Source organism: Xiphophorus maculatus, chromosome 1 (genome assembly GCF_002775205.1).
Source record: "Xiphophorus maculatus strain JP 163 A chromosome 1, X_maculatus-5.0-male, whole genome shotgun sequence".
NCBI lineage: Eukaryota > Metazoa > Chordata > Actinopteri > Cyprinodontiformes > Poeciliidae > Xiphophorus > Xiphophorus maculatus.
This window is the reverse complement of record NC_036443.1, coordinates 17,660,343-17,685,204: the sequence shown is the minus strand read 5'-3', so window position 1 is coordinate 17,685,204 and position 24,862 is coordinate 17,660,343. Positions and strand designations below refer to the sequence as shown.

General features: G+C 38.2%; 1 protein-coding gene across 1 annotated transcript in view; it reads right to left on the bottom strand.

The window, feature by feature from the left end:
* The window catches only part of LOC102217967 (potassium voltage-gated channel subfamily D member 3), a 108,979-nt gene that overhangs the window by 15,773 nt on the left and 68,344 nt on the right, over positions 1-24,862 (bottom strand). The window contains exon 4 of the mRNA XM_014473383.2: positions 8,452-8,620. Within this exon, the coding sequence (XP_014328869.1) occupies positions 8,452-8,620 (169 nt within the window). The remainder of the gene's footprint in view (positions 1-8,451; positions 8,621-24,862) is intronic.

The window sequence follows — 24,862 nt, the reverse complement described above, 5'->3', positions numbered from 1 at the left end:
ATAATTTAAATGCTAATAAATAAACATATTCATTCAGAATGAGTTCTGAATGAATACCATTAACATCTCATTTAAATATATCCAATGCTGAGGCTTGCTTGGTAAAACAAACTCTATTTACGCACTTTTAAAAACCTGATTATCTCAGTTACAATGAAGAATACAGAACTAAAAATAAACTTGATCCCTGCAGTGGAAAATAAAAAGTAGCAAACACAGCAGATGTGTGGCTCAAGGTAAACATATTATGGCTCTTGTTAAACTTTAAATTGATCAGCGATGGAAAAGCAAGATTTTTAAGAAAATAAACTTCCACAACATATTGTCAACAAATCATGATAGTGGTGAGCAAGTGAATCTGCCCAAATATTTCCATGTGAAAACTGCAAATAAATAAATCGGTTAGCGCCAAGTTTGTTTTTATTTTTCTGTTTTATATGATCAATAACTCTTTGAAGCTCATATCTAAAAGAGTCACGCCAGAGCAAATGCTTTATTTTATTTGCTGCCAGCCCAGAGGACTCTAATCTAAAATATTCTAAAACAAATAAATAAAAAGCTGTATACACCGATATCATACATCTTTGAGAGCAGTTTTAAGTTTCATGAGATGCAATTTTTTTTGGTCCAAAGGGAAAGCTAAGAAAATCATAGCACATAGTGGAGGGCAGTGGTTTGGTTTGTGTGTAAGATCTGGCTGCATAAAAAGCAGAGCAATCAAGCTTTGAGACGGGTTTAGGTTCTGCCTCTGGCCTTCCTCGGAACCCTGCAAATGACAGAAGAGACCATCTGATGAGGAAGAGCACCTCCACACCCACACATAAATAACTGTGAGAAGACTTATTTTGTTTGGCAGCTGCCACTCATCTTAAGAGTTGCTTTTATACAGAATGACAGTTCTGCTACAAGGAAATAAAACTGAACCGCTTTAGGTGAGTTGCAGTGTGAAAATACAAATATAAGGAAGAAAAAGAGGAATACAGTATCAGACCTCTAGGGAGCAGGAAAGAAAAGTTGGGACTTTTCGAAAATCCATCGGGGAGGCATATGGGAAGCCCTGAACAATGGTAAAATTGATTTTAAGGAAATTGTGTCCAGCGACACTATTGGTCTGTTGACAAGCTGCTTTAGACTAACATTGGCCAAGGGTTTGTCTCTTCTTTGTAGATGAAAGTGCGCTTCTGTCTGCAAAATGGTCCTATTTTCTCTTTTTGTCATTTCTCTTGACCCCATGCTCAACAAAGTAGCCCATCAATGCTTCTCTGCCTCCTTTTTTTGGTCTATCTTATTGCAACACGCAGACAACTGTATTGATTGTCTAGAAGGCCAAAACACTCTCAAAGGTCATTTCAACTTTTGACTTCAGCCTTCTGAGCGAAGGCAGAAAAGAAAAAAATGGTCAGGTGATTTAGAGAATAGAACAAGAAATGGAGAAAGGCACTTTCTCTCTCTTTCTCTTTCTTTAGGTTTAGTGAAATAATGATCCAAACATGGAAAGTATATTTCAATAAAATGGACTAAGAAAAAAGTGACTTATTAACCAGAGTGGAAAATACAGTAAATATATTTCAATTAACATGGAGGGGGAAACATTTTGTTGCGCTACAGAATCCAGCGTTGAACCTCTGGTGGGTTTTCCCTCTTGCTACATTCAGCAACTGGTGGCATCCTCATGTAGCTGCTCTCTGTGCAGTGAGATAGATCAGGGGCTGTCTCTTCACCACCACCCAGATGGATGGTTAATTGTAAGGGGAGCTCAGCTCACAGCTAACAATTAGACCTGAATGAAGATTGATGTGAGCGGGGGGCGGGTAGGAAGGTAGTAGGACTCGTATGATGAGGAGGCCAAAAAAAAAAAAAGAAAAAAAAGAGGGATGTGAGAGAGATGAAGAGAAGGCTGGAAAATGTTTGGGGACTAATGCTGCACATCCTCCCCTCAATAACTCCTCCCTTTCGTCCCATCTGTTCTCCTTTCGTCATTTCAATAAAGTGAAAGGCAATCTAAAAATTGCTTTCTGATTTAGCTCTCAGTTGAACCTAGCCTTGTTCTAAGAAATGACCTCGGGAGGAATGAATTTTCCGCGAAACATAACCACTTGTTGGCAAGAAGTGTGGAGAAAATGATGTTTTTGCAACGGCAAATGACTAGTGGCACTTGCAAATGGTTAGTTTAATGACAGGGAAGGTCGTATGTCATTTAGGTTATTGAGCATTAAAAACACTACGTGTTCTGCTGAAGGCAGTGATGGGGTGTTGAAGACTGTGGCACGCCTGAGTGATTCATGAGTCTGGAGGGGCATTAAGAATAACAGCTGTCATTAGCAGTAAAAAGTAGACAATGCAACGATGAGGGCTCCGTCTTTTTCAGAGGTTAGCAGCTAAAACACTACATAAGATTAAAAATTATATATTTAAGTTATGTAGCATCTAACAAGCAGGACTCATGTCAAAAAAGGTTTGCATAATCTTATTCAGTCGCTTCTCATTTATAATGAATAGGATGAGATATTAAGAAGCAGGTTCATTGTCCTGTTGAGTTTTCCTAAAGGATGAACTGATTTCTCTGTGGGCACCTGGAATAGTTAGATCTGTTTATTCTCTGTAAATTATTAAAATATATATAACAGTTTTGAACCTGATTATGGCTTAAGATGGTAAGCCAATAACATCTTTCAAATATCCCCAACAAGATGTGGAACAAAGCTAAGAGAAGTAGGAAATTTGAGTAGAGATGCAATAAAAGTTAAGTTACTTATGATTTTTTTAAAACAAGGTGAAATCCCACTGATTTAAACAGTAATGCTTTAGATATTTAGCAGTTGGAAATTTCTATTAAACCAATTCTCAAAGCCTGTTTTTACTAGAGGGCAACAATATGTTTGGAGCACACCAAACAGGTCTCAGGACTGTGAGGATAGTGGCAACACCTAATCATGCTGGATAATTAAAGTCGGAAATGGCACCGATTAAATCTAAACGATCTAAAATATCACATTTGCAAATCTTCCATCATCCATGGCACTTAGACCTTCAATTGCCATCGCAATAAGTAATTTTGAAGACCAAAGCATCCAGGTGCAACATTATCATGAAAGCGGCGATAAGGTGTTTCAGTCATGGTGTTATGAAAGAGAGGAAAGCAATATACTGGATATCCTGGTGCTTGAAGCAAATCACTGACCTCACCGGGGGCAAACCAACGAGACATCAGAGTGCCTGAAGAGAGTAGTTTAGTGCTGGCTAATGAGATCTGCAGCACCATGCTACAGTGCCTCATTGGCGGTGGGTGAAGGTGTGGGTGTTTGGTGGCGTGGCAGTGTTTTAGGACACTGCGCAACACTGCGGCTCAGTGAACACACACGGCAAGGTGATACGGAGAAGGTCAAGACTGAACCTGACGGAAAGTGAGGTGGATTCAAATACAGAACTGCTGCTGCTGCACAGATGCACCCCTCCATCAGATGCAGATGGGGGTTTTCACTCAACAGATGCATATGCACACATAAACAGGCCTACAGACATAAACTTTCCTTCCAGCCAGCACCTCATCTGGGTGATAGTTATTTCAGGAAAGAACACAACATCAGGACACGCATCGCCTCCAGCTCTATCCCATGTCTCTGCTCCCTCTGCTCACTCCTTCCCTCTGGCCTTTCTTGTCCCACTCCTTTTCCCCTCCTTTATCTCCATCTAGTTCTTCATATCTCATTTCAACCCATTTTCTATCTAGATAATTCCCTCAACTTCCCAATCCTCCTTTTCCTCCCTGAGCAGTTGGCTGTGTAACAAAGAAGCCTTGTTCGGCAGACAAGGTTACACTTAGTTAAGACTCGGGCAGCAGTCAGGTCACAGTTGCAGGACTTTAAGCAGATTTAAACGGCAACCAGAGAACATGTCCAGAGATGGATGGCATTAATCACAGGAAAGGTGAGACAGAAATGCAAGTGTAGATAGGAGGGAATTGCAGCGGCGGATGGAGGAGCATGGATGAAGGAAGGAGATGAGCGAGTGAAAAAAAAAAAGAGCCTTGCTTTGAAGAGCCGTGAATGGCAGTGATGAGAGAGAGGGATGGACTCTGAAAATATGTGTCTGCGTGTGCACGTCTGCCAGTTCTGAGCAAACACACGATCCATCTACGGTGAACAAAATCTGTCAGGCTTGCCCTCAAACTATGATTACCAGCTCAGTTTTGTATGAGAGCCAGCTGATGCTACTACACTCGGTTTGGCTTTTGGGTGCAGCAAAAAAGTGACTTTTTCAAAGATTTAAAGGCAGCGATATATATAAACTAAAAGGAGGACTGAATCATTAAATCCCAAACTCTTTCAAAAGAAAGTTTGTCATTCTTGTGAAAATGTGTCTGTAATTACAGTTATATTCAAGTGTTTACATACGTTTCTTAGCATTGGGTAGATCTGCATTTAAACTGATGTTATCTTCCACAACCTTGATGCAGCTTTGGCTAATTCCTCTTGACAAAAGCGGTATAACTGAGTCAGGTTTGCTTTTTCAGCAATGCCCACAGATTTTCTACGGGACTAATCAGGGCTTTCTGATCAACTTTATTGTCCTCAAGCCACTTTTTAGCTAATTTGGTGATAAAATTAGAGTCATACTCCATTTACAATGTTTTCAGGCTTGAACGCTTTTGCCTTTTTCCTCTAAATGCAAAAATTCCATGTGGTTGTCTCATTAATCTCATTACTCTATTTAATTTTTTTAGCAATAAAATATTTAGCAATCATAACGAAGCTAAAATCAGAAAGGTCTGGTTAGATTTAATGTCAAACAGAGAGAGAAAAAGGTTATTTTTGTACAGTGTATAAAATCAACTGCATTATATTGCTGAAGATGCAGTAATAAAACACCTAAAGAACAAAATTTGGAAATAATGCAAAGAGGGGGAATTACTGAATTGAAAGAATTAAATTTTGGTAAAGAGTTTAGAGTTTAAGTAGCTTAATTTTATAGAATTAAATCAGCTGAAAGTTAATAAATCACATTGTTTATATCTGAATTATTAATACTGATGACCCAAATACACACAAAATGAAATTCTGCCTGTGTGCTTGATTCATATGTCTACTGAGTGTTTATGCAACCCAATGACTTTCAGATTCTTATTCATATATGATGTGATTTGGAGATCATTTGTCTGGCTTTGGAACGTGTAGCAAAAGACTTCAATAATGTTAATAAATCCCTTTGTAACAAATGGGTTATGGATTACCGCTCGGTGGAAAATCCCTTTGGCACATGTTTATCTTTCCTACTTGATGAAAATGGAATTTTAAATGTAGATAATCCTTTAATAAATAAGTGCAACATCATTTTCCTTCTCCCACAGATTTTGTGAGAAGCTGTGTGGTCCAACGTAAGGCTTTTGAATTTCATGACAATCTAATGTTCACAACACAGCCGTAAGAAATGTATGGACAGAGGAAGTGAGAGAATGTACAAGATGCTGAACTGAGGTTCCCTTGTATAGAGCGATGAAAGAAAGTGAAAGATGGTAAGCAAAGCTGCAGCTTCTTCATGCTGAAATATAGCAGCTGAGGTATTTTGAGGATCTAATGAGTGCCTTGGGGCAGAGTAAGAGATAACTTGAGGGATTACGTCTCTTAGTTGGCCTGGAAACGAATAAACTGTCCTGAAGCAGCTGAAAAACATTCATGTGTCTGGAGATGCAAAAGAAAACTTGCTGTTTATCTTTTTATATTTAAAGAGTTTTGTCTAGAGCAGGGATGGCCAACCCGCGGCTCGGAAGCCGCATGCGGCTCCTTGATCGGTTCCATGCGGCTCTTACGTTCATATAGTCGCATTTTGCCAGACGTGCAATAATGACAAAAAGTAGTCAAATGAACTGTCAATTATTGACAACAGCAGCACGCCATTATTGTTGGCCGTAACCACGCAAAAACAACACAAACAAAAAACAGTCTTTGTTTCTCTTGCAGCCTTACTCTTTCCAGTCGTTCGCCATCTGCTCTCACACAAACCTCCGCTCACCCCTCACTCTCACTCCCCTCCCCCTCGCTCTCTCATCCATCCTGATGCATTCGCGGACAATGGGAAATCATACACTCTAATTTTAATCTCTAGACAGCGTAACATCCAGTAACATTTAGCACATACTGTAGGGTCGCTATAATATCCAAGTTTCGCTTCGCTTGAGTGCAATACGGTATTTTCGTCAAATGCGCATGTGCGCAGTTTTTCAGTAAGAGTAAAATCATTTGAGTAAACCTTTCGCGCTCAAAATGGCAGGGAAAAAATGCACAGGAAAACGAAAATATGAAGATGAACACAGGACGTTTTTGACAGAGTGAGAGAATTTATATTTTTTTGTTGAACGTAGTGGAAAGCCATTCCGCCTTATATGTCAGGTGTCCTTGTCGCATTTTAAGGCTTCAAACCTTCAGCTCACTCCATGCTAACATCGACCAGGAATTTTCAAAAGGGACTGAACTTTGCAAGCACAAGTTGGTTACCTTGAAAAGTCAGACAGAAAAGCAGGCAAAGTTTTTCCAAAAATGTACAAAGCACTCAGAGACTGTAACGCTTGCATCATATCAACTGGCTTGGAACATTGCACGGGCCAAAAAGCCATACAGTGAAGGGGAGTTCATTAAAAAATCCCTCTGTGACGTTGTTGAAATCTTGTCTCCTGAAAACGATAAACTAAAACGAATGGTATCAGACGTCCAACTGTCCCGCCACACTGTTGAGCACAGAATATCAGACAAATTTACAATAAATCTGGCTGAGCAAAAGTATGAGTATGAGGAAGGGATGGGTTGATGTTCATGTGTGCCCATGCATATGATGTTTCTCTTTGCGGTAACTTGGTAAAAAATGTGGCTCTTGGTCTTTGTCTGGTTGGCCACCCCTGGTCTAGAGCAACTTGATAATCATTATTTGACATAAAACCAAATGATGACTCATTTTGAATATCATATAAAATTTTGCGTCAATTTTATTGAGCACTTTTGCCTCTCTTGATTTGCATGAAGGGAAAAAAATGTTTATAGCTCAGGCTCTTTGCAGCTTTAATAATAAATAGCAAATTATAGTTTGCCTCTGGTTGTTCAAGACACCTGGCTAAGTGATACTTCAAGCAGAACAGAAGAAGGATGCACTAGTGCCCCAAAGCTGGGGTTCAGCTGGTGAAAAACCATGATTCTAGCACCTTACTTAGCTACACTGAACACACAACACAAAAAATAAAACAAAGCTAATTTAACTAATCCACAGGCACCACTGTGAATGGGTCTAAAGGGCCATATCGTAAGTATAATAATCAGCTTTATTGATTTTTTGTGTTTTTTAGTTGGCATCAAAAAAATTCAAGAAAAATCGTTACCTAAGACACCTAATGAGGCAAAAAAGAGTGAAAAATTCATGATTATGGTCCTTGTTACAACTGTCCTGGGAAAAAAAGAGGGCCCTTACTGATCTCAAGATGCAACAAAGTTTTAAAAACCTTAAATACCATAATAAATGAATACAATAAATACCACACATGCACATATTTATATTAAAGTCTATTTATTAAGATCAAAATGATGAATAAATATCCAGATAAGAGAAAAAAAAACCTCTATAGTTTTCAATGTTATTTTTGAAAGACTTGTGATATTGCTTAGTTTTCTGTTTTAGATCATCTTATAAATTTTTTGTTTAACATTTCAGTAGTAACACTATGAAACCACATAATGTTACTAATCAAGTCAACATAATGAGATGGATAAATGCATTACATTTTTTAACAGCAACCGAGCTCCATTAGCACATTTTGCATAGCTAAATGTGGAAGCTGTGTATCTTTTAAGTTGTACTTAAAATAATGAAACAAATCAACACTCTGTAAACTTCCTGTTGCTGCAAAAGGTGCCTGTTGATCCTCATTTATTACTGTAATGTTGCTAAAAGTTTGCATATCCAAGCTCAATCTTGTATTTTCTCCGTTTTCAAGACAAAAATATCTCTAAAAGCCGTTAACTGACAGCAGGCTTTCACAACACACTGCACTTGTTTGTTTAACCTTTAGTTAATGAGCCAAATCTAGAAAATACACTTGCAGATATATGTGAAACATTTGTTTTATAAACAGTTTCTGAAAGTACTGTGAATATTTTACTATATAGGTGTGAAATATTGGATCATAAACTTAAACTTTGACAGTAAAATCAGAATATAATAATCTCAAGCAACAATGGACCATGTCATTTTAATAAATGGCTTCAACCCTTTATCTCTGAATGATGTCAGCTTAAGGGGTGATACTGGACACAAAACTGACTTGTATCACAGTGGAAAAGATCAGGATCCTCTTCAAGTTGTGGAGCTTCTATGTTTGATGTATAAAACTGTCAGAGCCCCCTACTGGCCTGGAAGACTGTAGGTCCAAACCTCTAAGGCCCATCTGAAGAGAAATAAAACTGTGTTCACCTGAACCTTCTGCGCCCGCCGCTTGTCTGCTCTCTGATTCTGGTGATAGATGCGGCTAAAGTTGGACACGATGACAGGAACAGGAAGGGCAATTACCAGCACCCCACTCAGAGAGCAGATTGAGCCGAAGATCTTTCCTGCAATCGTCTTTGGGACCATGTCGCCATATCTGTGAGACACAGGAGAAAGGAGAAAAAATAATAAATTTAGCAAAAATCCTGCAATGGAGATATGCATAGCTAACCCCGATAAATAAATCATTGAAATATTTCTGCAAAGTCACTCTCCTTATATTTGACTTTCATCTTTTTAGCGGCTTGTGCCGCATGCATCAATCCTCACAAGAATAAAAGCCAACCTGTTGACTGCATCTCCCCTCTTTCCAGAAAAAAAAAAAGGCGACTGCAACCAAACCTTTTCCATCACCGAATGACACAGTTATGTCAACTGACTCACTCAGTGAGATCTGATACTATTAACCTTTACAGAGGAGAAGGACGAGGACACTGTGAATGCCAGGCACATTTCCCAAAAGACATTTATTCCAATTATTTCTAAAATATTTGCAAGTCAAAAGCAATTTTTTTTTTGCCCGTGCTCAAAAAGAGACAACTCAATTACAGTACATATCTTACAATTTTTCATTTCCCCAACAGTGGAAAAGACAAAAGAGGAGAAATCCAAAAGCTAAGGTAGCACCAGTTAAGTTGAAAAAAACAAAACAAAACAAAAAAAAAAATAAAAAACGTATTTCTAACAGTGCTCATTTTTTATTCATGAGTAAAAAACTTTTTTTTTTCTCAGAGGCAGAAGGTCAACTGAATGAACTGGATTAAACTTAAGATAGTTACAAATAAGCAAACAAATGGAGCACTGACAAACAGGGCAGTAAATATGTAAAGACTTGATGTCAAAAAGACAAATATTTCTTTTTACAGGGACTGTAAGATGTAGTTATTCAGTTGGAAAAAAAAACTAGAGCTGCAAATGACTTCATTTTATATTGCTTTTTGAATGATATCGGTATTAAAAAAACCTGCGGTAAACACATGTTAAGCACATGTTGACACATTCAAAAACCAGTTTTTTCTTAAACACACTGAACCACTGAGACAATGAGTCACTAAAACACTTTGGCTTTAGAGACGAGCAGAAAGTAAAAGTTGCAGAGGCGAAGCGAGGAAGACAGAAGCAGCTTGTTGCACATTAATCTGGCTCCATGGTGTCTTTTCACATTAGCTGTGGTAGAATTGAACGCAGAGTGTCAGAAACAGGGAAAACCGAGTGATACCGTTTTCCACTGAGCCACAGAGTACATGACAGACAAGTCCTGTAACACAGAGGTTACAGTAAGTTGATGTAGACGTCATGTCAAAACTGAACTCAGTGTGCCACACAAAGATTATGGGTTTGTCAAGGAAATTATACACAGTACAGAGTTTTGCGCATGTGTATAAGAAGGAAAACAGTACTTGTATTTTATTAAAGGAATTTTTATTAATAATTCATATAGATCGAATTGTTTGCATTACATTATCTAAGTATGGACACACATATATGCAATGATTGGGCAAAAAAGGGTAACAATCTAATATTTTGTTGGACCACCTGTAGTTTTAATAGGACAGAGAAAAACATTTATTTTCTCTCCCAACAGGTGACCTTCATCAACAAGCATTCTCACATAATTACACAGATCCTTTAATACATGGACATAAAACAGCATGACAAAACCCATATAAAAAAGAGAATATTAACACTACTTCAGTAAATCTTTAAAAGGGAAGCAGCTATCATATTAAGTAGTGGAAAGCAGATATTGCGTAATTTATTGTAGTTGTTTTTCCTGGATAGAAGAACCGTACACCTTCTGTCAGATGGGAGGAGCTAGCATGAATGAAGCATGAAGTAAGATGGATCCTTTGTGATCATCAGGGTTTCCTTCCTGATCACAGAGCTCTTAAGCAGTTCAGAGAGAGGTTCTGAGGAGATCTGGTAATTTTGCTGGCCTGCTGAAATTAGACTTTTTGTCATCACTTACATCATTACTGCAATAAATACCACAGAATATCAGAATTCAGTACCAGCATTGGATCTGATGTGGCCCATGTCTAATTACTCCTGTTGGATGGATTGTCCCTACAGTACATACCCACACAGATCATAAAACCTAACATGCTAAAGGTCAGAGACAGAATGAAAAAAAGAGTGAGAAAAATGTGGATTTATCACAATGCAGCTCTATGTAAAAGTGCAATTTCTTTTTCAGCCAAACGCCTTTCGTTTGATATAATTAGCTGAGTGTAAAAGCCAAACTTGATTAAGCAGTAGTAGTAATTGATCTAATAGATCTTAATTTTTTAAAATATTGTTTTCACCCTGTAACTTAAAAAAAATAAACACTTTTATATTGCATGTAAAATAGGTTAAAATTAACTTGCCTTACCATCTTCTTGTGCATTTATGTAATTCTTTTGTGCACAAACATTTTCTTAGAAGACTTATCAACATGATTACCATTTACAGACCTATTCACAGAAACACAACAAGCAAAGTACAGAGAGGTATTTGGCTGCGGCCGGATGCATTGGGTCCATTATAGGTGTCTACAGAGTTGGAAGAGTCCAGATCTACTAAATCAGCTGGTTACTGCTGCATGCTAATACACCAACTTGTGCACAAGGAGCTGTGAGTCTTTGAAAGGCATCACACCTTCTGCAACAAAACCTAAAAATAACCCGGTTTAAAAAAAATATACATGTCAATACTTCAAAAGTACTGTCAGTTCTTTTAGTTCTCAAACTTACAACTAAATTACAAAAGATTAAGCTGGTACACAAAGCACCCAGTGTAAAAGCTGATTGTTCAAGTACTTGGCAAAAAGCACTAAAGATGCTCTCCAAAACATAACAATAATCTGCTTTAGAAGTTGTGCTGATTTATAATTTAATGAGGCACTTCTCTTGCTGTTTGTTAGAGAAAGTAAAAACCCAGGATAGCCACACATGAATTAAAAAAACAAAAAAACAAACACACACACACACCCACGCCGCACGCACGCGCGCACACACACCTACACAAAAACCCATTTGGTTTATTTTGGTAGGGGAGATGAAACCTCATGCTCATTAGTCACAGTTTCCAGCATAAAAACAAGCCCAATATATGGCTGTTTGAGTGGAGGGTGTTTTCGTTTTTGCAACAACAAAGCAAAAGCCCTACCCACACACAGAGAGACACTTCGGTCCACAACCATAACTGAGAGCATATTTACAGAGAACATTTATTCCCCCTTCCAACGTCTTTAATGGCCTTTCCACCCAAATTAGGATATACCAATCCCATCACTGGGAAAAAGGTCCTATCACTACACAACATTTTATCTTCTCCCCTTTTCAGAAGATGTTTCCATTAGGGGGAATGAAAAGCTAATCATATTCATCTGCAAGCTTGCTTTAATGGGATCCTATCAGAGGATCTGATGGAGGCCCCTCTCTGCTAATACTACAGTCAATTTGCCGCTCCCATTTAGTCAAGCTGGTCTGTCTCTGATGATACCATCTTTGAGTCATTGTAAGCTGCACAGAAGTAAAGCTGGGCTTGAGTACAGTGGAAGAAAGAAAACCTACGCTACGTAGTGTAGGGGTGTACATATATGTGTGCACGCATCTGATAAGTTAAATGTAATTTCCTCGGGTCTGAATGCAGATGCAGCCACTGATGTTAGAAGTTAATGTTCGGCAGAGATGAAAAAGATGGATAAACAGAGGGAGGGCAAGGAGATTTTCTCAGCAAATGTAGAGCAGCCAGAAGTTTTTTTTTAATCATTTCTCCATCTGTCTGCTTTCAAACACGCACAACTATATTTTTTACCCTCTGTACAGTTAGAGCGTGCTTCTGCAAATCCTGCACACAAACACTAAGGTCAGGCGGGGAGGTCAGTGCTCGGTCAGCGTTGTCACATCCCATCACTGAAGTGCCATGTCTCGGCAAGGTGTATTTATAATGTCTCATATAGATAGATGGTGAGATAACTGCCGGGAACAAAGTGCTGCTGTGAAGGTGTGTGTGATGAATGGTCTAAACATAAACACATACAGTGTGATTATGGCTGCTCAAGATAACAGACAAACACTGTCCTATGGCAGAACGTAACATGATTTGTTGTTTACTGCTTTAAATCTACGAGACGAACTCATTAAACCAAACAGCGGTGAAATGCAGCTTCACAACTGGAGCCGGCTTCTCTTTGTGAGTCAGAACCTTTTCTGCACATGTACTGAAGAAACACATTGCCACATTTTAAGAAGAGACTTTAAATGAGAAAGCGAGAACGAGAGATGGTTGATTGACATGGTAAGTGTTAACGGGTGGATTACTTTTTATGAAATGTCTCCCACCTGATTCCTTTCTAATTCTCCTTAGATGTCTCCAGATAGGAGTTTCTACCACAGCCCCCTTACAGTGGCTTAGCCACCACACGACTGAAATCATGTAAATAAAGACACAACTTTAAGTGTTACATGTTTAATTAATATGGGTAAAGTTTCTTAGTTGGTAGTTGCTTGCTGCAATATTTAAAAGATAAAATCAGACAAAATTCATGGGGCAAGGAGCTAATTAAAATGTGAGGCTTAAAGTCCTTTCAGTGGCTTACTGTGCTTTTACAACTGCTTTATAGAATAATATAAGAATGGCAGCATTTGACATGGATCAAAACACCCACAGTCTTTGTTTCCACTGCCTGCCCACACACAAGCAACATCTTGATGTATGTCAACACATTCTCAAGTTGCACTCAGCTGTAAATTTACTCAGCAATTGGAGCTTTGCTCATTTGAAAGAATGACAACACTGCTGCACACAGAAGCTTAGATTTTCATTTCCTTGTATATTCATGCATGTTTTTACCTTGTGAGGATAACTTCAGGTATAGAGCACTCACCATGAACCTATAGGTTCATAAAAAACCCAAGTGTAATAAAAATCCACAGGAGAAAAGATAGTCCTGCATTTGATCTTTTGCATCAGATGCAAGGCAGTTTCGGCAACACGGACAGTAACTATTGTATTAAACAAAATATTTAGCTGATTTCTACACATTTTGGGTTATTTTTTAAACTTCATTTAAAATAAAACTCATATATATATTAGACTTATTGAAAAAGACTATATATATATATATGATCCATGTCAAGAATTTGCAGTTTGAAAGTTATTATGTTATATGGGACCAAATACAATATGTATTTTTATTATAGAAATTTTGACATTCTGAAAAATATGTTGATGTACTATACAGGATATGCACTTAGTACTTTCTTGGTGCTTATACGTTTCTTGTGTGCTTTTTCCTATCACTTTTTTTATTTTTCCAATAATTGTTTTTATTAATACATTGGGATACAGCACTCTGAGAAAACAGAAATTTTAGCAATGGGCTTTTGTGACTTGCCTCCATTGTGGAGGATGTCAATTAGCTGAAATGTTCAATCAGGAATCCTACATGTGGTCTTCCACATGTAGGACATTTTTTAAATAAATGGAATTTTGTATTTTTATCAGCTGCAAGTCATAATCATAAAAAGAAAAATCACTTGAAATACTGTGTATCAAAGCATCAAAGCACATCCAGTGGACCCCACCTAGTTACAATTAAGCATTCACAGATTCACTGGATTTTTCTGTGGAATGTGACTCCAAATCATTTTCTGAATATCAAACACATTCAACAGAAAATGCAGCTTGGAAAGCCGAAATACCTGAACACAATGTTACTTGACTTATTGGTTGGTGTTTGAAAAGCAGCTAATCCAGGCGCACTAATCATTTTCCTTGATGCTGATAGGTTGTACCCACAAAAGAGCAGATTAAGTAGATTATTATCTAAGTACTAAGACAGTTTCCACTGTGCGTATTAATTGATATTAAGATATATTTGGTGGGTGTTTTTAGTTATTAAAGGAGGCATTTTAGAGGGGGTCTCAAACATTTGTGGATTTGGCTCTTTTCAGGCTGCTGTGGTCCCTAACCCCAGGGAATACCAGGGATTTACTGTACGTCCATTTCAGGTTGTGCTACTTCAAAGCCAAGTAACATGTAGTTGTATATGCAGTCTGACTTCTATTAAATTATTCATTAACACTATATTGCTTATGAATATTTTGAAAGTACGTTGTTTGTGGAAAACCCTGACCATAAATAGCTCCATGTATGCCCCACAGATTCACAGTGGTGGTAGAGCTCTTTTTTTTTTTTTTATTTGGTAGGAAACATGTCATGGGCTTGTGTGGCTTGGCTGTATTGAGTTAACCAGACAGAAAGAATCTCCTCTGTAGGCCTCTAACCCTTAACCATCCATCCATCTGTAGTCCTGTCTGACATTTCATGGACAGCCAGTCAAATGGAAGTAACTCAGATAACATACGGCTCTTCACGGATGGGCCAAACATCTATAATCACCTCCACAAATGTCACCACAGGAAAGCAAGAAATAAGCAGGGGGAGGAACAACAGGTACTGAGACAGACGGGCACAGAGAAAGAAAATTCACTGTGCGAGAATATACTGAGAGAAAAATGACTTGAAATACTGAAATCCAGCCTGCATCAATGTTTGTTATAAACCAGCCTTCAAGGACATTTTAAAGAGGAAATACAAGAATTTGACAATATTATTCACCTCTGCTTTGAGAGAGTTTAAAGTAAAATATAAATAATCTTTAAAGAATTTTACTTGTTAGAAAATTCAGCGAGTTTCAAAAATACTGAATCTAGTTTGAGAATGTTCTAAACAAAGAGACACATCACAACTTCCAGCTGGACAAATAGTGACTTTTTGAATAGATCACATAAAAACGCTAACCTTGGATCCAATGGAAGCTGCAGCTCTTATGTGAATGGCAGCTCTCTGAATAGCATGTTAATTGCAGCGGTGACCTTGTTTTGAAAAACTGCACAATAGAAACCTGGGTACTGTGAAACCATGCCAACAAGCTGAAATCTAGAACGTGCCCTGCGAAAATGATAGATAACTGTCCCTGCCAGCTGTCCTGGGTTCTCTGATAACTTCTCTGTTGCATTTGTTGTCTGTCAGTCACTCAGTCAGTTCCTGTTGCCACCTGTTTTATCTACAAGAAGAAAAAACTGCAGAAATCTATCGGGTTCAATGTACCAATGTACTATGGGTGGGTCACTGGCACAAGTGAGATTATCACAAAGCAGAAATGAACCATTGTGTTGCGAAATACAATGAGGCTTGTGGCTGAATCCTGACATCTAGGGTCATCCAGAGGCCACATTTCCTCTTCACTGGCTCATACAAGGTTTATCACTTTGTCAAACCAGAAACTTGGTGTAAAATCCAATTTCCAGTTTCGGCTTTTCAGAACTCCTTAAAAGAAAGGCATATAGGTTATTTCCTCATTTACATTTATCAAGTGATGAGAAGGGAATGGGGAAAGAAACACAGATAAATTGATAAAGTAAAGGGAATTACTCTCACCCTGCACTGCAGGCGGACGAAAGGTCATTATCATCACTCACTTCACAACCAATCTCACACTGAATCACACTGAGGAATCGCCACCATCTTTTTTTAATGCACATACACGCAAGCACACGCACACACATACACACTTTGGGCCACATTCTAACTTGACTGCTGTTGAAAACCTACCGATCCCCATGTTATGATCAGATTTCAACAACTGTGTTTCTTTTAGTTTTGAGTGGGTGAATTGAGTATCAATATTGCAAAATTTGGGGCTGGAGAGATATGACTGTGCAATATGCTAGATAAGCTCTGAAAATAATGTTTTCTAGACTTCCTGTCATTCATTTTTAATTTTAGGAGTAGAGGCCACATCCCACCATGACATACAGTATATGAGATATCAGATTATGTAAAACAGTTTTATTCATTTTTTAATAATTTTTGCAGCTCTTGCACATTTGTTTGTCTGTACTGCATTGATACACTATATTGCAACTGTAGTCTGTTGATATCTTAATGTTAAATACACATGCACATTCCATTTTTTTAGAGGCCATTATACTCAGTTGGAGATCCTTTAGATTGTGAGTATGATGTTTCTATTTTTAATAACAGCACACTTCTTATTTATATTCAACAATTTTAGATTTTTGGGGTGACGTTGGTGGGAGATCCTCCCGTAATTGGTGGGTTTCCTGGTAGCCTCACTTTTGTCTGACTCTCCCAGCGAAGCTGTGGATAAAATTCAGCAGCTTGCCACCATCAACAACAGTCCACTTCAGGTTCTCCTCGGCCCATGTGTGTAAGCTTCATCAGTGCGTAGTGGATCCAGATGTTCTGACTTAAACCTCAGCCCATTCCTTGTGAGGCTCCTCCAAATTTATGCCTGGATTTTGCTTCCTTGTCCTCTCAAGCCTGCAGCTTTCTTTGCTCCTCTTGCACCATTTCTTACTACACTTTTTTCTTCCACTCAACTTTCAATGACTATACTTGGTTGTAGCACGCTGTAAACCACTAGCTTCTCTATCAAAGTCCTTCTGTAGTTTCCTCTCTCTGTGAATGATGTTGATGACTGGATGCTGGACATCTGTCAAGTCAGCAGTCTTCCCGATGACCGCCGCTGACTTGTCCTACTGACCCAGACTCAGAGACCATTTAGAAACTCAGAATGGTCTCGGAGTCCGGAGAGACCATTCAGTTGTTTTATTTAATTAGCTTAATATTTATAAAATCATAATTTTCCAAGACACTGAATTGTAGGTTTTCATTATCTGTATGATCATCACAATTACAAGAAATAATAGCTTATGTAACACCATGTATGTATAATTGTTCTATATTATGTATTAGGTTTCCTTTCTGAAATAAGGGATAAAAATAATGAACTTTTTTATGATATCCACATTTTTTTTAGATCTACTTTGATTGTGGATTTTAAACTAAATGTCAATTAATGTATTATGGTGATATGAATGTTAAATTTGTAGGGAACAGAGTTAACAAGCGTTTTTTCTTCACCTCTGAAGTCACTCAGCATACTTCTTTGCTTTGAATGCCTAAAACCTTTGACTTCTCGCAACTCCAAGTCTCTACATATCCCTAAAAAAATGATGTTTGATGCTTGGAGGAGACTATCTTTAAATCCCGTGATAGACTTATTTGTCAGGATGTGCTAAATAACAAGGCCCTGTCACAGGCTTTGCTCGTTTGTGTGTATGAGTAATCGTGTGCGACTGTGTTTGTGCCTGTCTTTGTAATAAGCGATTACCAGACTGTTTTCAACAAAACGCTTCAGTGAATCCACTTCCAAGCAAAACAAGAAAGTTCAAACACAATTACTAGAAGAGTTGAGCAGAACAACATTTAAATATGAATCACACATGAGATAGAAAGAGTCCCTAAAGCTTGCACCACTGACTGCCTGCGCACTGATGATGAAAATCCATTCAGCTATTAACACATTTTCATACTGCATGCATATCAACAAGATATGGTAATTCCCAGTCCGTGTGGTTAGGTGCACACTTTCAACATGGGTATATCAACATAACAGGAAAAATGCTTTAAAGGTTTGAAGAGCTGATAGAAGCTCGTTCATAGATAAAACCAGTAATGTCTGCTGATAATTGAAAGAGGAAGCCCTTTATCTCTGCAGCAGTGAGTGCGCTGAGAAGTGAACCACTGTGGCTGAGGTAAGGAGGAGGGCGGTTGAGGAGCTGAGGAACAATTACCTTGATATGTGGTTCAATTAAGCTTCAAACAAGAACTAACGACCCTCGGTTGAAAGCTGCATCTCTGGAGAAATGTTTGGTTTCTGTGATGGATCCCGCCACCGGAGGCAATTCAACAACAAAATGGAATTTAGGCATGCACAGGGGACGTCTTTTACTTGGTTATCAAACACACGGGGTTGGTAAGGCACCGTGGTTCATGTCGAGAATGAACTTGGCAATTTAAAGAAATGAAGTCTATAACAGAGCTCCAACAATATGCTCAATGATAGATCATGACAGGCAGCGCAACATGTTTAAAATAAATCAGAATCCCATTCGCCTTCTGCTTGTTGATATAGTTAATTAGATGTGAAAAATGGTTAATTAATTTTAAGAGAGCAAATTACCGATTTCAGTATTTATCAAAATGTTTGTTTACAACAGGCCAGCATAACATAAGTGAGCATCTACGGTGGTGGACAGATGTTTACACCTACAGTAAGACAGAGATTCTTATGCTTGAATGATTATTTTCTGCATGGATTAATACATTTAAGCTTCAATGATTTGGGTGCAAAAGTTTGAAAATATTATGGATTTTCTCTAATCCACAAAAGGAAAAGATTATGCATACCTACTCAATTATTGTCTGTCATCCACCATCACTACAGCTTTGTTAAATATCACTGGGAAAGTTACAAAAATCTGCCAATGACTACAGAGTTTTTCAAAAATAACTAAAACCATAAAAAAGTACAAATACATTCATGCTTATAATGTATGTAAACTTCTGACCCAAACTGTTAGGAGCTTTCAGAGTTAAAATGCAAAAGCAGGTAATCACTCATCTCTCAAACAATAAGTTGCCAAATACATCAACAACCAAAGAATAATTCTTCACAATGTAAGACTAAAAATACTTAATGAATAAAATGATATTTTACATGATCTGACGGAAATCCACAAAAGTATTGCAGAGAAACGAATGAAGACTGAAAACCAATCCTAAAAGAATGTTATATCCTGCCCTGAGGTAACATCATGTTAGAAGCAAAAGGATTTGAGACCTCAGTTCAAAAGTTAATTACATTATGCTATGGTATAGCAGGTAGGGTTGTGAACCAGACTTTCATGGAAGATATAGCTTATTTCATAAGCTAATGCACATCTTGCATTCAGTAGAACAAATAGTGAAACCTGCCTGCCCGGAGACTTGTCAAATGCTGAAAACATCTGACGCATTTGAAAAATGAAATGTATGACAAACTACAATTAACTATTGTGCAGGAGATTGTTCTTCTTAGCAGTAAAGCAAAAAGGTAAAACTAAATTATTTTCATCAAGGAACCTGGAAGCAGAGTAGCTGTAGGGCATGAGTCCTGCCTGTCTTGAATTTTGTGTAAGAAAAAAGAAAGATATTAAAGTAAAAATACCACATATGGCCACATTCTTTCATGAAATTCCACGATGTTTTTTTCTTGCGCTGAACTGGTTGCTGTGTCAATCTTATGCTATTTATGCTTACCCCTAGTTTCCCCCACTACAATGTTTTCTGAGAATGAAAAAATAAGTTTGCAAAATCTCTTCATTTAATTTTTTAAAATGTATATAGAATAGAATTAAACAGACTAGTCCTTATTGTTTTTATATGTGGAGACACAATAAAATTAATCAAAATTCACGGAGCTATGCACTGCAGATGTTGGAACACGGAGTCAGTAAATCTTGCTCTAAAGGCTGTGAGTGACTCCAGTTTGCAATGCTGCTGCTAAACACTGATCAGAGACCAGACAGTTGTAATTGTAAAATGTTGTTCTAGTAGCAAATAAAGATGGAGATATTGGTGCATTTGAGTGCAGTGATGATGAAACTTATTGTGTAATTTCTATTAATAATCATTCTTTTTGCTTTGTAATCCACCAGCAAGATACAACGGAAGGAGGAGGTTTCTAGTATATTTAGCTGTTTTAAAATAAATAAATAAATGATGAAGCTTTAATTACTGCTATTATTAATTAGGAGTCATTTGACCTGTTTGAAGTCATGACACAACAAACATTAGATCCTCCATCCTCAAGTGCTGTGAAATCAACAGTTTAGTACTTTGCTTGGCTGCTTGCTTTTACAAGATAATAAAATGTGAAAAAAAGTATTAATATTTTTGATGCAGTGTCACAACAGAGACTTTAGTGAGCCAACTAAGAAATATTCCATGAATCTTTAATACAAATCCTACATCTGATGCTACTCCATCTAGCCAGTCTGTATGCTTCTGATGAGCAATTCTGTTTGTGTTGTGCCTTTGATTCTGCTAATGAGATATGTTCTACTGTCGGTGCCGTGATTAAGGCTTCTATTACATGAAGAAAAACAGCAGAGACGCTCATACTGCAGAATGCAATTCAGAGCATCCACAACAAATGCAACACCTCTGTCAAGAGAATGATCTCTTTCTTGTATTTTCTTTAGGTCAGCACGACCCATAAAATCCAGTTTGACTTGTGCACATCCAAAAGATAAGTTTAGCTTAAGGGTTTGCATGAAAATAGCTCTTTTGCAGGATAGAAAGGGCAAGTTCAGGGCTTCTTTCACCCCTAGAGTATCTATATTTCTTAAATACACGTGAGTAGTAATATTACATCTTGTTGATGGGTCCAATTAACTGTAAGCAATTCTCATGCTCAATGCTTGCAAAAATAACACAATCCAGACTAATCAGTTACAGTAAACTTAGTGTTGCTAAGCAATGATCTAATGCAGAGCTGTCTTAGACAATATTTGTTTTTTTAAAAAAGATACTTGGCATCAGACTAAACTTCAACAGATACGTTGAAATAAAAGTGATTTTATTAGGTTTGTAAAAACGATCTGCAGACTCCGTTATTGGTTTGTAAGGTCATTCAGTTCAACAAAAGCTCAGAAGAAAAATTATTATTTTGTTCTCACTCCTTCTTTGGCCATCCTTTATTCCTGACAGAGCTGATATCCAGAGATTAAAAGATGAAACAGTGTGGTGAGATACAAAAAAAAAAGCAGCTGAGAAAAGAAAGGTTAGAGGCCAAGAGGTCAGGGGTCAACTTTGTTAAGTAAGAACTCCTACAGTAATAGAAGGAAGGTGACCATGGCTGGTCCAGTGCCGATCTCACAGAAGGAAGAAACAAAAGCAGAAGATAAAAAATACATTAAAGCAGGAGAGGGCTGGAGGGACGTAAATGCAGAAGATGGGGTCCGCTGAAAGGTAAACAAAAAAAAAAGTCGGTTTGGAGGGTGATCCAGAGAGTGACAAACACCAAATGAGACAGAGGGTGAGAGGAGAGATAGTGATAGATAAACACAGAGAGAATTGTAAAGCACATTTCAGCTGACAGATTGCCTCTGCCTCCCATTCAGAAATCAGACTGCATTTGTTTAACTTTGTGAGACCATTTCCTTCTGTTGTGATGGCTGAACTTGTTCCTCTGTGTGATTTTTGTGTTTGTGAGGACCAGCTAACTTGCTCAGTGCCTCTGAATGGATCTGTTTGCAAATGTAGGTGGGTCTGACGTAGCCACACGAGTAGCAGTTACCGTCAACAGGTGTTGCTATGTTTCATTTCTTGCACTGCGAGTGGCTGCAACACAATAGCATGAAACTCATGTTATTATCAGAGGTGATACAATTTTCTTTTATTGTTTTCCTGCCTTGGCTTTAAACTGTAACTCTGCAGCCACAATTCTACAACCCAATTCAATGTCAGTATATCAATTTGGAGTCTAATGTGCGAACAAAGTCAGTATAAGAAACAGTTTCAGAAGCTTTCAGGCAAGCCTGGAAATATTGACTTAAATCTTAAACCTGTGAACTTTTTTAAATATGTGCAGAGAATTAATTAAAGTTCAGGTCAGCTGTTTTTACCCTCAATATTAGAGCAGAAGTAATTTTTTTTTGTGCCGCATATGTAAGAACTTGTAGACTTTAATCTAACCCGACAGCCAATCAGATCGGTAAAACCAAGTTCAGAGGAAGTGTTTGAACTGAATGACTAGCATAGAGTTCATGGATAGGTTTTCCACCCCGACTTTACGTCAAAGGCAAATCTTCTTGTAAATCCTCTCAGGTATTTGTCAATAATTTGGAGAATTTCACACTGAAAACATGCAGCTTTTTCATCTGTCCTCATTTCAACACCAAAGCCAGCTCTTCCTCTCAGTTCTTTGATGTTGCCTGTTGTCATGGGGACACCGCAAGTGCTGCAATGCTGAGCAGCATACAGAGTGCCGTGTTACTGCGGTTAAAAGGGTTATATTAACAACAGCAGCAGGTTACATTAGAGAGCGGCTACATTACCCATTAGAGGTAGCAAAACACATTTGTGGCAGCAAGGCCAGTGCCATTAGCATTTAGCGCCAACTTAACATGGCTAAGCATTCAACCTATTTGATTTAAGTGTAATTTATACTTGACAAGTTTCTGAGAGTCAGAACTTCAGCTCTCAACCTCCAAATTATTATTTGCAGGACTGAAGATATCAAAAAAGCAATATGAACAGAATAAAACAGAAAAACATCCAATAAGCCTGCATCTCTCTCTGGCACTGATAGCGGATGCAGGAGGCGATACGCACAGTTTGCTGCTCACCACTTCTTGAATCAAAGTTTTCTTGTCAGATTGTTTATCTGCGGCCAGCAATATTGGCTCACAACAGGCTGAGCTTATCACACACTGTTTTGCAAAGCCTGACTTATTGACTATGAACACAGAAAACATGGCTCCTCTCATCAGTGTCCGACTCAACAGCAGCATCGACTGTACTGATCTAAGACCAAGTCTGACGGAAGGCCAGTCAATGCAGCTAACGAGAGCTGGCTGGCGCTTCTAAATCTGTTTCAGGCTCTTCAATCCTCCAAGTCTGAAAAAATATTTATGTCATCATAAATTGACTTCTTCAAACGCGATAAGAAGAATACTTAAAGAGGGCTTGGAGAAAACCTTTTCAAATACTGTTTCAATTTTAAATGCAGAGAATGAATTGCGGACCCTGAAAGGTTATTACAAACTCATGACCAAATAGACATCAGTGTAATTAAATGCATCACTTCATAACCTCAGTGAATTACAGCAATGATTCTCAACCTTTTTTTTTTCCTGGAAATTCACTTTATTAAATGATTAAGACTACGCCACCATCATAGTCTCCATGTAATGCATGGGAGCATGGTTGTAATGTAACAACTGAAGCTGCATGCTGACTCTACAGTATATTGTTTCTCAATAGGTCCAAAGATAATGATTTCAGTTTTATTTTAGTTCAAGTTGATTTGTTTTGTGAATCTATTCAACACTTGAATGAATTCATAGTCACTTGGTGACACAGTAATGTAGAGCTCTGTATCAGCTCCACCAATACACAGTGGAGCTGAGTATCAGAACATATGCAGGGTTAATTGGGTGACTCTGCTCTTGCCTGCTGGTCTCATAATGTGTTAATATTAGGATTAGATCAAGACATTCACATTTGTTAAACTGTTTGCTTTAAAATGTGCTTTATGTTCTAAAAACACACCATCTAGACCATTTTAACTCTTAAATGAGTTAGAATGACAACAGGAGTTTCTGGCTTTGGATAAAATGCTCCACAGTCCTAATCAAAGCAGGTAAACCAGCCTATTCTCAGGAGAACAAATAGACTGAACTGCTATGCTGCTTGTCTTTCACACTGACCACTTAAAGTGCACTTACACAAGAGCCGCATTCATTCAAATGAGTTCACATTATACACTGATAAGCAGATCAGTGAGCAACTTGGGCATAAGTGATATGCCCATAGGCAGAATGTGGCAGGTGAAGATGCTGGAATCAACCAGTGATTGTAAAATTACTGCTTTTCCCACTGTGCCAGAGTTAGTTATTGTTTTGGCATAAAATACAATGTTTCAAGCTGTGCATATGAACATATGTTGGAAAACAGGAGGTGTAAAACATGGTTGCGCTACTCCCATAGGAAGCGGTTCACATAAGAGCATTGTCAACATAAGACAACAGGAGCTGATTTAGTTTACAAGAAGCTTAGTTTTTATGTTTTAAATATATCTATTGATTAGGAACATTAAAAACTAACTCACAAATGTGTTGAAAGGTTTGTATTCTTAAGCATCTCTTTCTGGCTTCACAACTCACACAGCTCAGACTGATGTGTATAAATGTGACTTACACCTAAACCAGGTGTATCTGACTGAATGCTGGTCACTGATCACGGCTTATCAAGCTGATACCTGTCCGATCACAGTCATCGGCTAATAATTGCTGCTTCTTTAACAAGAAAGATGAGCCTGAACCAACACTGGGAGTAGCTCAGAACGGTCAACCTGTCAGCATGGATCAGTGAGAAAGAAGGTAGCTGTCTGGCTGCCAGTGTGAGTGGAGAAAAGTAGGTTGCAGGAAAAACTGGGGCATCACCGAGACTCAGGAGAGGTGTCTCCAGCCCAGCATCCTGTCCTATTTCACTGCATGGCGAGACTGGCATGTGTGTGTGTGTGTATGCGTGTGTGTGACTCAACAGAGGGAGGACCCTGGGCAGTCAAGAGAAAGCTTTAGGCAGAGGAGGAAGTCAGATAACAGGCGGGCACCAGGTAGGCTCCTGGTGGGAGAGAAGGGGCTCAGTGATTTGCCTCTTTGCTGGGGTGGAAAAGATGTGCTGAAGCCCCCTACACTCTCCAAGGGCATGG